Source organism: Phyllostomus hastatus, unplaced genomic scaffold (assembly GCF_019186645.2).
Source record: "Phyllostomus hastatus isolate PE091 unplaced genomic scaffold, TTU_PhHast_1.1 phas_contig_159, whole genome shotgun sequence".
In the NCBI taxonomy this organism is placed as follows: Eukaryota; Metazoa; Chordata; class Mammalia; order Chiroptera; family Phyllostomidae; genus Phyllostomus; species Phyllostomus hastatus.
In genome coordinates this window covers 25,810,757-25,826,189 of record NW_025333640.1, presented here as the reverse complement: position 1 = coordinate 25,826,189, position 15,433 = coordinate 25,810,757, and the positions used below count along the sequence as shown (strand labels likewise).

Genomic DNA, 15,433 nt, shown 5'->3' with positions numbered 1-15,433 from the left:
TTCATTAAATCTTCTCACCCAGCCTGTAGCTGCCATCTCCATTTCATGGACAGCAAGCCCGAGATTCACAGAAAATGGACCTCAGCTAAGGTCAGACGACTGTCAGGTAGTGAAACTGATTTGGCGCTCCTAACTTTCTATCTTTCCCCTGTATCAGAAGCTTTCTCTTCACTTGGTCATACTTCTCATTTGTTGCATGGTTACTGATAATCTCTACCAGGCCCAGTACAAGGTGTAATTGAACAAAACTAATTGGACCCTTCCACTCTTGGCGATTACAAAAGTAGACTTATTTAATATTAAGATTCATATCCACCTGCTGTTTTACACTGGGTATGTGTGTGTGTAAAGGCCCAAGTGACAATGTTTTTTTGCAATGTTGTGAAATTGTTTTAAGCAATTTGTTTTGGTCCAAATATTTAAAAAACTGGCCACATTGAAGGAACCAAAGTGTTTGTGGCTGGGAGTGCAGTTGGTGACCCCTGGTACACACCCAGACCAGGCATCCAGCCTGCAGCCTCTGTGGTGAGTGGGATGACACTCTGACCACCTGACCCCCTGGCCAGGGCAGTCCCTCTTCTAGAGTGGAGATATATTTCACATACCAAAAAAAACCTGACCTGTTTAAAGTGCATAATTAATGGGTGTATTTAGTATATTCACAGTTATGTGACCATTACTAAAATTTAAGCTTAAATGATTTTCATCATCCCCCAAAGGAACCCCTTGCTTTACCTCTATACTACCCCCAGCCCCTGGCAACCACTCACTTACTTTCTGTCTCCATAGACTTCCCTGCTCTGGATGTCTCATATTGAATAATATAGGTGGTATTTTGTGACTGGCTTCTTTCACTTAGCATCATGTTTTCAAGATTCATAATGCTACAGCACGCATCAGTGCTACATTCCTTTTTACAGTAGATTGATATTCCATTGTATAGATGCACACATTTTGTTCATCTATTCACCAGCCGATGGACATGTGGGTTGATTCCACTTTCTGGCTGTCACGAACAATGCTGCTATGAACAAATGTGGTATTTGTGTGGACATGTGTTTTCAAATCTCTCGGGGTATCTGTTTAGGGAGTGGAGTTGCTGGCGGGTGTGTTAACCCTATGTTTAACACTTGGAGGAAGTGTCAGTAGCCCTTCCTTATGAGGAAAGGGTTAGACTGGAGCTCAGAGGACTGAGAGCCAGTCAGTGTCAGGCTGTTTTGCTAAGCCCTCCCAGTTTGTTTACATTCCTTCTACTCTCTAGTGTGCCCCCCCCAACCCCCCAGGTATTGGCTGCTTTTTTTTCCCCTGTAGACTCCAGCCCCCCTGCTGATTTTAGTAGGGGACCGAAGCTTTCAACACCTAAAAGTTGTTTGTAAAGCATTTTGGGCTCTCTGGAGGATGGACATCCAATTTATAATGTTTATCTGTTTATCTTTGGGTTAGGCACTCACCCTGCTGTTTTGTAACAAAAGAGCTTTTTGAGTAGGAGGCTTATTTAACTTGGTCCTGAGGGTTACACTCCTACAACATGCTGTCCAAACAGATTCTTAATTACACAGCTTCCACACTGAACGTTTTAAACAATCACTTTGAAGTTTCTTGGTGACATTAACATTATCAGGAAAACTGTATATGTAAACGTATGTTGTGAGCTTATAAAAAACTGTAAGCGGAGTTCCTAGTGTGTTCCTGGCACATAATAATCGGGTCATAAATTGTTAGTTGCCATTGTGAAAAGTTACTATAATGAACAATTGCTTTTTTTGGTATAAATTTCAGTAATTTTAAAAGTCTTAACTTTTTAGGGACATTCTTGTTTCAGAACACACGGAATACGTAACTCTTCCAGGTGCACTGACAAATTCTCATTTGATCCTCACTTCCACCGTGTGAAAACCACGCATAAGCTGGAGTTTGTTTTCCGGTGTTTATTTTTAGAACAATGAAGATCTCTACCTACCTGAGCAAATGCAACCTGCTGAATACTAGAGAAGCAACTCTTTGGTGGTTTAGCTACCCTGTCCCTCTTAAGTCTTCCAGTGTGGAGACTCGGAATGTCATGGGTGATGCCCGCCTTGGTAAGGCTTTCCATCCAAACTGCAGATTTAATATGCATTTTACTCTGAGTGAACGAGGAACGTGACTGAGGAAGACAGCCCTGCGTGTGAGTGCACTCACAGCGGACCGTCCCTTCCAGGATAAATGAGATGAGTCAATCACGTGTCCCAGCAAGCCAGACCTCCGAACGGTTTCGAACGGCGGCGGGGATTAGAGATCGCTAAGAAGACTCCCCTTCCTGGTCTCGGTCGAGTTCCTCGTCTTAGGGAGCCGAGAGTGAGTCACCCCGAGGAGGGGACTCGAAGAAAAGGGGAGGGCACACGCCCCAGGGTGGAGGGGAGCAGAAGGACGAAATTCGGGAGCGAGGGAGCCTCGGAAGGAAGAGGAGGGGCAACTGCCTGTCGGGAAGAGAAGGAAGAGGCGTCCGGAGACAGGAAGGGAAGGGAGTGGAGGAAAGGAAGAAAGAAGGCGGAGGAAGAAGAAGGGGGCGAGTGGGGAAGCGCGGGGCGGGCCGAGCCGGGGAGGCGCCCGGGGCGGGGCCGCCTTGCGCCTCGGGGAGGGCGATCAGTGCGGAGGCCGCGCGGGGCGTGGCCGCGGGCTCTGGAACTCCGGCGCGGGGCTGTCGGGAGTGGGGCGCCGGCGCTCCGTGCGGCCAGACTCGGCTACAAGGGACATGTCCGCGCCGCGCTCGCCGCTCGCCCGCGGCTGCTAGCTTCTCCGGGACTTCCTGCCCGCGCGGCTCTCCACCTGGCCGCGGCCCCCGCGCTGAGCTCCGGCTGCAGCGGCGCGCGCGGCGGCGGCTGGCTGGCTGTACCCGCGTACGGTCGCAGTCATGGGGCTGCAGCCCTTGGAGTTCAGCGACTGCTACCTCGACAGTCCCTGGTTCAGGGAGAGGATCCGCGCCCACGAAGCGGAGCTCGAGAGGACCAACAAGTTCATCAAAGAGCTCATTAAGGATGGAAAGAACCTCATCGCGGCGACCAAAAGTAAGCGGGGACCTGGGCGCTTCGGGACGTGAGGAGCCTCTCCCTGGGGCGGGGACGGGGGTGGGCGGACCGGCAGTCCTTTGACCGCGGCCGGAGGAACTGAGGTTCATTCGGGACTGGAAAGAGCCTGGGGGTCTTCTCGGCTCCCAGGCAGCTGGTCCAAAGTCCCCTTTCCCGCTCTCACCCCTCTTCGGCGGCCAGAGCCAAGAGCCATGCATGGGAGACCCGCTCGCGAGCCCGGAGCCCCAGCCGAGCGGGCGCCCCTCCGTGCCTGCGTTCCTTGCGGAACCGCGCAAGGGCAGGTTTTACTGCACCCTAAAGCAGCTCACAGCCTCCTCCGAAACAGAAACATCAGTTTTTCCCAGTTTTGTCTCGTGGTCTTACTGAGGATTCTTTGAAAAACTTCAGGATGTTGAAGCGCACCCTTCCCTTTGCAATTTCTGATCTTCCCGGACACTCTCATCCCAGATCCTTCTCTGTGTCGAACCAGAAAGTCCACCTGGCGTCGTGCTGCTTTCTGCGCATTCCTTCCCTCCTCCTGCGCTGAGGAGGGGTCAAAGATTGGCCTTCTAAGGGCGCGCAGGCAGCCTGCTGCTCTCTGGCCCCAGGGAGCGCTGCCTGCAAATAGGGAATTCCACCCCGGTCAAGTTGGATGCCTTCCTCCCTGCCTCTTTTCTGTCTTTTGAAAGACTCAGAAATGAAGTGGTCACGGGAGAAATTGTGTGTGTGTGTGTGTGTGTGTGTGTGTGTCCGAGATGAGTCTTTTTAGGAGGGAGGTGGGCAGAAATTCATGCTGGAACACTGAGTCGGTGACGCTGCTGCTCACAGGGAGGCGTTAGCTCCGTTGAGAAGCAGGGCATCCTGACCACACCTGTGACCCATAGTCCGTTCTGAGGATGCCTCTGTGTGCTCCCTGTTCTGCCTTATAAAGATTTGCCCATACTGCAGACCATGATGGGAGCCGTATCCAACCACGCAAATATGTGTTAAGATCTTTAACTTTTCCCTAGTTTCTGAATTCAGCCATTTGCAGCCTTGGGAGCTCGACCCTTGTATGTTTGTTTGTGGTCATCACCTCTAGGAAAAATACCTCACATCACCATGCCCTCCCTTTGGCATTAGGGAAGATTAAACATACTGAACAAACTGTCTCAAGTCCCCAGCACAGTGCCCGGGACAGTCAACATTCACTTAATGAATAAGTTGGAATAAGATTTAATGAGAAGAATGTAGTGAGCCATCCTTGTAACTTTGGAAGCAAGTCACTCAGCTGCTCTGGAAAATGTCCAGAGTTCCTTTTGGTTCTATGACCTCTTTGATGTTGCAAAATGAGCATTGGGAATCACTTTGTTTGGGACATGTGACTAGTGGGCTTGTTTGGTTGATGGCTCTCCTGTGCCTTGGCATGGCGTGTGTGTTGAGTAGGAGGTAGGGAAGGGCTGCAAATATGTAGGAGTGAGTGTGGAAAGGCAAAGGCAAGGAGAAGGGCAGTGTATGTGTGCATGAAGAAGAGGATTCTTTCCTTCTGCAGCTCGGTGTTAATCAGTGTCATTGGCTGGGGGAGTGTACCTTCTCTCTTACTGGCTGGAGCAGCTCCCTCTGGAGCTAGGGCACTGATGGGAGAGAGGCTTTGGTGTGGAGAGAGACAGATGGCAAAGCCAGTTTGGCCACTGGTAGAAAGCTATTTATGTGACTGCATATTAGCTCTTCTGCCAAACAGGACACATGCCTGGTGTTCCAGCAGCAGCTAGTGCATCGGGGGGTCAGCTGTCAACCTTCCTCCCCAGAGTGTAGACTTTCTTGAATTTGTGAATTGGTATCATATTCCTTTTGATTCTTGTCCTGTACTGTAAGAGACCTCATTTATAATCATGCTTAAGAGAGGATCCAGAAAGCATCCTTTTTGTCATCATGCTTAATTAACTTAATTTTTTTACCAGAAGGTGATAACACAGCTTTAGCTCATGTGCTTTTGTCAAGTTAGGAAGATACTGCCTTTGCCCAGCTTGCTCTGTGAAGTTTACTTCTAGTTCCCTATATAAGATTAAGAGTGCTGGACTTAAGTCAGGACGTCTGAGTTTAAGTTGCGTTCACTGTTAGGGCCTGGGTACATAACAGCTGGGTAGGCCACTTAATTCTTTTGTGTTCATTTTTTCTTGTCCTACTTCTAAGAGGCATGTAGTAAGACTTTGGCCATGTTTGGAAATCGCCTGAGTAGTTCATTGGAAATCACAGCCTGGGCCAATCGTTTGCCTAACCAGTTGAGCCTTCCCATAACATCTGGGAGTCAAGAAGTTCAGGAAGAGCATGAGGCGAAGGGAGGAGCTACAGCAAGAATAACGAGCAGCTAGGACAGACTGCTTCTATTCTGAGGTGTTTTACATTGTTTTCTCCAGGCATGACATTTTGTGCATTTTCAGAATTGTGTGTTTAAGTGGTTTCTGCTTTTAGCTGCTCTGTAAGACCCCTCCTGCATGCACTACGCACTTGTTGGATTTATGTAATTTTGATCACCTTGCTGCTTTGAATATTACGTAGAAACGGGAGGGTGTTCTGTGGGACACAAGATATTTAAGGCTTACTGCCGGGTTCAGTTGTGTAAGTGTCAGAAACTACTTAGCACCTACAATTTGTTAAATATTGGGATTGAGATAAAAAAAAGGTACGTGAGTTCATTGTCCTCAGGTTGAATAAAGTTTAATCTAGGGAACATGTCCTCTCTGTATTGCCTGTGCTAAGTGCTCAGAGAAACAGAGGACACACAGACACATGGTGAAAGGTTAATAATTCAGTGTCCAGCCAGGGACAAGAGTTGGTGGTGGGCCAGAGTGGAGAAGGTTTGCTGGAAGTTTGGGAACCCTTTGGTGTTTTAAGTCAGGAATAGAACCTCGTCAGACTGGAGACTGCTGAGAAGAAACCAGAACACCACCGTGTTTGAGGATGACGAGGAGCCCAGTTTGGCTGGAATAGAGACTTCCTTTCTGGGAGCAGAATGGGAAGAGTGGGAAGGTCACTTTCAGATTGTGGAGGTCCATAAAAGCGAGGTTGGGAACAGGGCCTCTATCCTGTGGAGCATCGCTGGAGGTTTTGTGGCAGAAGCCAGACCTAGCGGGGAAGAAGCGGCTGAAAGATAGTATGTACATCTGTGTGGGGTGCAGACGGCAGCGGGGGCAGGGGAGCTCCAGAGAGAAGAGTTGGGGATCATTCACTCAGTTCAATGGAGTCTTTGTTTAAATGGCGTTTTAGTCCTTTTGCCCCACTCCTTGCGTTTCCTAGAATAACCAGTGTCCTCTTTCAGTACAGTTGAAACTTTTGTGAGCTTCACACCTGATGTCTGTGCGGTTTCAGATGCTTGGGATTTGTAGAAACACGGGGCGCATTTGCCAGAAAGAGCAATAAGCCGAATATGCTTTTCTCATACATGTTACATTAGGCCTTCCTGAATGTATTCTGCGCTGGAGGGAAATACTTAGTTTTAAAGCCCTTCCACGGGCATGTAAAATGCTCTTCCGTACAATAAATGCAGGTGGTCTAGCTGAGTGTGCGTGTGTGTGTGAGAGAGAGAGAGACAAGCTGGAGGTGCCCTCGTATGTGCGCCGGCTCTGACCGCAGACACGGAGAAGGATGTTCATGGCAGCCAGGACTAGTGTTTACCTCGTCCATGTCTTGGTTTTTGTGCTTTTTAAGGCTTTGCTATTTTAATGATTTTTGCTTTGTTTTTCTCAAGACAACATCAAAGTTCCCTTTTTGCTCTTTTTGTGTTTATTGTTTCTGAGAAATGGTTCATGTGGCCGTTCCTTTTAGGAGAAATTTCTCAAGTTGCTGTTGAATTGAAACGTAGGGAAATTTGGAAGACTTAAAAAGAATTGCACTTTGTAAGCTCGAGCCTCAGTTTCCTTCTTTGTAAGTGAGACGGCTACAGACAGCCTTGAGGGTTGCATAAAATGGTGTGGAGATGGGTTGAAAACCCAGGTGTAAGTGGTTGTTGTGTAATTCTGTTTGGCGGGCCAACATTTATTTTTCTCTTTCTGACAATCCAGATTTTGTTCAAGGGTCTACACCTTCTGCCGGGGAACTCAGGGGAAAGTGGTTAGGGGTCCACGCTGATTAGTCTAACTCAGGGGTTTGCAATCATAGAATCACGTAGGAAGCTGTTAAAAAACACGTGCAATCAGAGTTGAGAATCACCGAATTGTAACTCAGTTGTGGTAAATCTGTTTTCTGGGCCGGTAGCTAGTTTAAGAATGAGGAGGTAGCGCAGTTCTGGCCAGTGAGACGCAGTGGAAGGTCTGGTGGGGACTTGGGGAAAGATTTCCTTCTGTGTGAGGAGTCTCAGAAAAAAGGTTCTTTACTCTTCTGTGGTGTCTGGGAGCGTTGCCTTGAGCCTCTGCCACGGTCATGGGACCGAGTGGCCCCGACGTGAGGACCATGGAACAGAGAGGTAACTGAGCCTGATTCCTGATGCCACTGCGGGAGTCACCCATTGTTCTGTGCCCAAAACCCACCTCTGGGTATCTTGTTGGGTTTTCTGCTACTTAGCACCGTAATTTTGATGGAATGGTATAATAGTACATTTTGTGCCGGTGCTCCTATTAAGTGGGATTTAGACAGGTATAGAGAGAAAATGCTATTTAAAAATACAATTGTTTTATTAATGGAAAACAATATTTATATTCATTGCTCCAAAGAAATCACATGGATTCTCCCCTCCTTTCTCCCCCGAGGTCTGCCCTCACACACTTCAGGACACCTCCAGGAGAGTCTTAAGCTCTCACTTGGGGATTTTACTATAGGGGCCTGTTCTCCAATGTGAATGTAGACTTGCCATACAAATAATTACTCTGAGTGGAGGTGGCTGGTGGACCCAGGCAGGTGTTAAAAACTTAAGATGCTGTGCACACTGCAGGTGGCCTCTGCAGGAGTTCTTGGTTTGCAGGAGTTCTTAGTTAGAGCGGGACAGCAGTGGGAGCCTGTTTGCTTAGGACGTTTTCCGGGTCATTTATCCGATGTTCTCATTCCTGTCCCTCTGACACATTGCCGCTTCCGTGTCCTCCCAACTGTTCAGTTCCTTGGACCACCTCCTTTTTGCTTAGTGTTTTTTTTGGGGTGGGGTGGGGAGGGGCACTAGGGAACATTGTTGACTTTCAGAAGAGGAGGAGGATATTTTTGTGTTTAATCTTTAAAATAGCTGATGAGACAGTATGGTATAGAAGATTAAGATCATAGGCTGACGAATTAGTGTGTCTGGGTCCACAGCATAGCTCAGCCACTCACTGACGGGACCTGTGGTCAGGTTACCGAGCTTTTCTGTGTCGATGTTGTCATCTGTAAAAATAGATGATAATTCTTTCTGCCCTCAGGAGTTACTAGTTGGATTAAATGAGTTAGTACATGTAAAGTGTTTAGAATAAGCACTCAAAATGTTAATCATTATGATGTGTTTTGTAGTGTGTATTTTAATATCAAGGCCCCTTTCTTGACTGAAAAATAGCTGCTCTGGCCCAGAGACGAGTATGTATCCTTTTGGGGCCTATTTAGCCTAAGAGTGTATTCGTCCAAATCATCGTCACCAGTGACTGAGAAGATTGACACACATGTCAGACTGTGGAAAGGGTTCCGAGGTTTGACTCTAGTTCAGGATGCTGGAAGATCGTGAAGGTAAGTTGGTAAGTCAAAGCCAAGTGGCATCTTGGGAAAACATTTTCCAGAATTTATTTCTGATTCACAGAGATTTGATAAAGCAATAGGTAACTACGGCTGTTGTATACCTAGGCAAGCCCTCTGCAGCCCCAGCCCACACAGCCAGTGGCGGGCCTGTCTCCCAGGGGACGGTGAGGACGGGTGGGGAGAACCAGGAGAGCTCTGCTCCGGGGGTCCTGAGATGACACCGTCAGTGACTGGGGCCTTCAGATGCTTCAACATCACAAGGATACTTTAGTGATGTTTAACCCGCAGGAAACCCTGACAACACAGTGAATGGGCGGTGCTTGTGTTTGCTATGGGAAATTCACAGTGAGAAAAAAGGCAGTGAGGGACATCTCTCAAGAGGGGTGGATATTCTGAGGAGTTATTAGGGAATCCTGTTCTGTGCCAAAGAATCGGTAACGTGCCCAGAACAAATTCCTAAGGCAGCTGCTTTGAAACCTGTGACTCTATCAGCCATGGCTTCGCCTTATGATTTTGTTTTTTGCATCATAAGAGAGGCGAGAATGATGAAAAATAAAAAAAAATCTTGTCTGGAAGTTACTATAAATCAGGCTTTAAGTGATTGCTGACTGTATGTGGTGGTAAATAAGCCAACTGTTTGCGTTTGACCACTGTTAATAGCATGTGGTGTCTTTAGTTACTGTTTTTGAGCTTGATGTTAGATGGCTATGAAACCATTCACTTAGGAGATTCTGTGTTGTCTTGCATTGCCTTTGACTTTCTACATCTTGTTTAAATACAAATTGTCTTTATTTCAGGATTTGTAGGAGAGTGTTCAGACATTTCTGATTAAGGGTGTCTTGGATGTTTTACTAGGTTTCTTTCAGTGAAATTCCATTCCAGAGACAAATAGGTGATTCCAAACAACACCTGAAACGTGTTTTATATTATTTAAGGTGTATATAATTTAAGTGATTTTAATAATAGTTGCTAACATTTATTAAGTGTTTCCTCTTTGCTTTAGTTTGTGTTAAATTCAGAGTAAGCATTATATTATTTTGACATGAGGACTGTCTCAATGAGGTATGTTATTATTTACCCCATTTTGGAGATTAGGATACTGAATTTACAGAGGTTAATAGCTTGTCCAAATCACTCAATTTGTCAGTGGTGGAGCTGGAATGTGAACCCACATTTGTCTGACTCCAAAACCCTTAACCACAATTATAAGCTGTCTCTATAAAGGGGTGTGGCTGCGGTCTCCTTTTAGGGGAAGTTATCTGGAATGTGTATACATTTCATAATCTAGTTAGGAGACTTCTTATTAGTTCAGCTCAGGGACCATAATTTGAAATATTATGACTTTTAAGGCTCCCTGGGATGATTATTGTAAGTAAAACTGATGGCTGATTTGTATAGTTTAGACACGAGAGATTGTATTGATTTAGGACCGCTTACTAGATACAGACTGCCACTCAGAAAAATACTTCCCCTCAGTCTCTCTGTCTCTTACCTCTCCCTCTGCCCATTCTGCATCTCACCCTTTAGTGAATTTTAATTTTGTTCTCATGCTTCCGTATTGGGCTTTTTAAAAATCCTCACCCGAGGATTGTTTACTGAGTTTTAGAGAGAGGAAGGGGTGGGGAGAGAGAAGAACATCAATTGGCTGCCTCCTGTATGTGCCCTGAGTATTAGGCTTTTTTCCTTTAAAAGTTTGTGAGATGTTTTAGAAATGTAAAAATATATTAAGAATCTAATTATAAACAACTCTGTTTTTGCTTCTCAATTTAAGAAATAAAAGCTGCTCCAGTAGCAACTATCTCAAATCTGGTTGTTTATTCCCAGGAATGTTAATTTACTTGAACACATTCCTAAATAGTGGCACATTCTGCACATTTTTAGACTTTATATAATGGTTTCATATTATACTGTGCTGTAACTCCTTTTTCCCCTCATCATATTTGTGAGATTTATCCATGTGGTTACATGTAATGCTATTTAATTTAGTTCAGACTCTTTTTCTACAAGTGGCATTTAAAAGTCTTTGCTACTTGACTTTATGTAAATAACATAAGATGTTCTGTGGTGTACCTTTTATCCATAGATTCTTTATTGTAAAACAATATATTTACAGAACTCATTAATTCATTATGAAAGCCATACTATAATTAACTTTATAAAATTTAAAACACTAGCTTTGACTACAATTTGTAAATAATGAATCCATGAATTTTGAAGACATTTAATAATGCGCTTTTTGATATTTTAAGTTATGAGCTTAGCTTGGATCATCAGGGCAAGACAGTTTAAATATTAGGACTAAGACTCACGAGCAAAAACAACAAACTTTAAAAGCCTTTTTGCTTTATTGAAACTAGACTTGCAATAATAGCAGGTGGAGAAAAAAATATTTGCATTCATAAACACAATTCGTGTTAAGCACTGTCAGTCTAGTTAGGTCAGATGGACGTGATTTTTAGGCAGGGATTGGTTGGTATTTTGGGATAGGCCTCAAAACAAACAGGAACCACAGCCTGCTTTACTTGATTATCCTAATATAGGAGCATAATTTATACATTATGCCAAGGGGATGCTTTTGTAATGAGAAAGCCTTGACATCCTTCTCTTTAAACAAATAAACAAACAACACACACACACACACACACTGAAAAATCCCTGACACTTTACATTCTAAGGGCACGCAACTCTTGAAAGCCTCAAGATCACTGGTATCACTGTATTGCTACCAGTGCTAGAATCTGCCTCCCTGGTCGAACTAGATTTTCCTCCCCGTGTTTCCTGAGGAAGATGTTAACTCTGGGCCACTTAATATTCAACAGTGAGTGTGATTTTTTCCTTCCTCATTGACTTGTTCACCCACAGGCTCTGTCTGCCTTCTAACACCATCTCGCAGTGAGTCATGGTGAGGCATGTGGCTGGAGGAAATCAACTGGGCTCAAGTAATGTCACCCTGGGTCTGAAGACAGGATGTGTCATAGTCAAAAAATGAATGCTTTTCTTTCTGACTATAAAAGTTGGCTCAACTATTTACTAGCAGTGTGACCTTGGGCAAGTTACTTAAACCTTCATTGCCTAACTTTCTGTTGAATGGGGCTAGTAAGCCACCTCACAGGGGCTTGGTATTTGTTCCTCATGTTACCTATTGAAGGTCTTAGAACTCTGCCTGGCCCATGGGAGGAGGAGGTAGAGCTGGAGGAGCTTCTCTCTTTTTCTAAGAATGCTGCCCTGACCGCCTGTGTTGAACTGGAGTGGTTACAGCTTTACTAGTAGTGACAGTAGAAATAGTTTGTGAACACATTTTTTCTGTCTTTTAAGCTAACAATGTTGTGAAGCACGGGGCTGAACGTAGGCCTCTCATGTATTAAATGGGAGAAAACACCTGTAAAAACGAATGCCAAGTGAAATGTGGCCTGGAGGCCACAGAGAGCATGCTCTGTAGCTGGAAGACCAGCTCAGGTGGGCTGGGGCCTGGGGCAGGAGCCAGTGCTGGGCAGGAAGAGCTACAGAGGGGGTAGGGGCAGGGGCAGGATTGGGAAGGGCCTGGTAGAGCAGGTTAAGGATTTGAGACCTCATTCTGAGGGCAGCAGGAAGTAATTGAAACATTTTGAACGGGATTGGCAGCATCTGAATCATATTTTAGAAAAGCTTCTCATGCTGCATTTGAAAGAATGTATTTAAGGAAAGCAAGATTGGGGGTCAGTCACCTAGGCCTGACTTTGGTATCTGGAGAGGCAGGTTTCCAGAAGTCGGGATGTAGGGGCTGCAGACTTTGGCATGTGATTGGGTGTGGGATGAGGAAGGAGGTATCCAACGTGATTCCTCAGTTCTTGTCTTGGTCAGCTGAGTGCTGCTGACTGAGGTAGTCCAGCAAGAGGAATAGGTTTTGTGGGGACAGAGGATACGTTTTTGGTTTTGAATATGTTAAGGCTGAGGTGCTTCTGAGATATCCAGTGGGCATAGTCAGTAGTGTGTTTCTCTTACAAGTGTGTATTTCAGGATCAGGGAACAGAGCTAGAGAAATGAGGAGATTTGGGGACAGAGCATCTAGGTGGAATTGACCCTGTGCAACTGGAGAGAGAACGTAGAAGGAGAAGGCAGGGTGGCTCAAGGCAAGTTCTGAGAAACACCAGCTTTTGAGGCGGGTGTAGAAGAGCTTGAGAAGGATATGTGAGAGCAGTAGCCATTGACAGAGAGGTGGAATGCCTGGAGAGGGTTGCACAAGCCGAGGAGAATGTTTCAGAAAGCAGGAGGGAGCAGACAAGGTCACGCTACAGAAGTCAAGTACCATTTGTCCAGGCGACATTGCATTAGCAAGACAGTGTCCTTGGTAAAAGCTGGGAGAGTAGTGGCCCAGCAGGGGTAGGGGCCCAGTGGCAGAGGGTTGAGAAGGCAGTGTAGGGAAAAGATGCAGAGAGCTCTCCCAAGTCATTGGTGAATGGGCGAGATCCGAACAAGCTGAAGAAAATATCCAACAGAGAGGGGAGCGACAGTTCAGGGAATATTCCAGAGTAGAAAGTGATTCTGAATACAGAAGATGAGATTCAGATCGCAGGGGACGGGTGAACTAGACACCCTTTGTCTAGTTCGGTAACAGGAGGGTGGGAATGGTGGGGTGCACACCTAGGAAGATTTGTAGGTTTGTTTGGATGTTGAGTTGATTATTAACTGATGCACTTGAGTGACAAGATAGTTTTCAGTAATTAATACTTTTAATTCTCTCCCAACACATTCTTTTTCTGGTTAATGAATAATGTGTGATGGGTAAGAGTTGTCATAGTAAGTTTGAACCAGACAGGATGGGATGTAGGTGTTGAACTATTAAGAAAAAGAGGTAATGGGGGGGGTGGGGAGAAAAAATAGGAGTAAAATATCTGCATAAACAACCCTCAAATCACCAGGAAATGCCTTTATTTCAGACTTAATTCTGCTGGCACTTGAATACTTTATTCCAATACTTCTTAATCTTGGTTTTAAAAAATGTAAATGAGAACATTTTTTCTTCACTTTCACTGAAAGACAACTGCTGATTTTTGTGTTTTATCTCAGTGGAATCATGCTGGTTCTCTCTGGATTCCACAGAGAAGAAAATGCTTCTGGCAACATCTGGGAAGATTCTAGAACTTCGAATTTCTGCCTTTTTGTCTGAGAGAAGAGGAGGGAATAGAACCCGGAAGGGTTAAACATGTAGTAATTATCTGGGATCTAGAAATAGCTTTTCTTTCCCTTTTCAGCTGACTGAATAGGCTTTAACTAGTTTAAGAAATGATTGCTAGAGGAAAGACATTCTTCTGAGAGATGTATCTCTACAGGTGCACTGGTAGGCAGACGGCCCTTGTCTTCCCTTTTCCATCCAAATGTAACGACCTTAGGCACACAGTGTGCCTTCAAGGAGGTGAAGTATAGTGGCTTTTAGGTTGTTCAAAGTGGGGGGGATTCTAAGGATTCAGTGAAGAAGTTCATTGCTTTTTGACCCTGGAGCTAGAGGTGATGGTCTGTTTTTGTGGAAAGCACAAAATGGGGTTTAGAATTAACTTGAACCCTCCTTTTTATCTCTGGCATAAAACATACTATATTTACTCATTCATTTCCTTCAGTTCCAAGTGAGAAAAACTCAACACAAACCAGTTGAAGGGAAAAAAAAGGAATTTTTAGCTCCTGTGAGTGAAGTCAAAGGAGGAGGGGCTTGCTTTTCGTACACCTGTCCCGAGGGTTCAAACCGTGTTGTTAGATCTTTTTCTAGCATTTCCCTTAGTGGGTTTGCCCCTCAGGTTGGCACTCTTTCCATGACGGCGATAGCTAAGGTTTATGTCTTTGTTAGAATTCCAGAGGACAGTGACTCCTTTTCCTTAGAGCTGTTGCTCTCCCGTGGAGGGTTTTGACCCCCAGAGAACATTTTTGGTAGTCGTGAGTGGGGCGTGCTCCTGGCATGTAGCGGGTAGAGGCCTACTATGCTGCTAGACCTCCTGCGATGCTTGGCACAGCCCCCATGCAACGGAGAACGGTCCAGCTTGAAGCGTTAATGATGTTGAAAGAGAAAATCCCTGCTTTAGAGATAGGGAGACCATATAGTCTAAGTCAGGGTGCTTTAAAAAAAAAAAAAGACTATTTTTAGAGTTAGGGGAAGGGCGGGAAAAGGAGAGGGAGAGAGAAATTGATTGGCTGCCTCTCAACACTTCCAACTGGGGACCTGGCTTGCAACCCAGGCCTCTGCCCTGACTGGGAATTGAACTGTCAATGTTTTGGTTTGCAGAAGGCTGCCCAATCCACTGAGCTATACCAGTGAAGGCTAAATGAGGATACTTTTGAGAGTAAACTTATGCTAGGACAAGAGGCACACAGGCATGAGCTAGGATTGTCCTGAATAAGCCTGGATATGTGGTTGCCCTCCCTAAATGCCATGTCAGTCCCGGTCACTTGGCCAGCCCAGACCACTGAGACATGGCAGGTGGTATAGTTCGGCGAGCCTGGTGATGCAGCAACCACTGTGCTAAGGAAGCAGGCAGCAGGTGATTGTCTGCTGCAACAGAACATCAAGGCTCATAACAAAGCGATGTGTAGAACAGAGAAGCATGGTGATGTCCACTGTGCAAGAGAACCTGTGTTTTTGGAGTGACTTGGCTACACTTGTTTTGATCTGGGCCTAGAGGCTTTGCATGGCATATGAGGTTAGGTGGTGATAGCAGGTCCACACGAGTATGCCTTCTGTTTTCCCCATTACCTGG

General features: G+C 45.6%; 1 protein-coding gene across 2 annotated transcripts in view; it reads left to right on the top strand.

Moving 5' to 3' along the window:
* Positions 1-2,526: 2,526 nt before the first annotated feature.
* Positions 2,527-15,433, top strand: part of ARHGAP10 (Rho GTPase activating protein 10) — a 236,185-nt gene continuing 223,278 nt past the window's right edge. The window contains exon 1 of one of the 2 annotated variants that reach the window (XM_045831665.1): positions 2,527-3,044. In XM_045831665.1, the coding sequence (XP_045687621.1) occupies positions 2,891-3,044 (154 nt within the window). In that variant the 5' untranslated portion in view covers positions 2,527-2,890. The remainder of the gene's footprint in view (positions 3,045-15,433) is intronic. The other variant, XM_045831667.1, reaches the window with a different exon arrangement.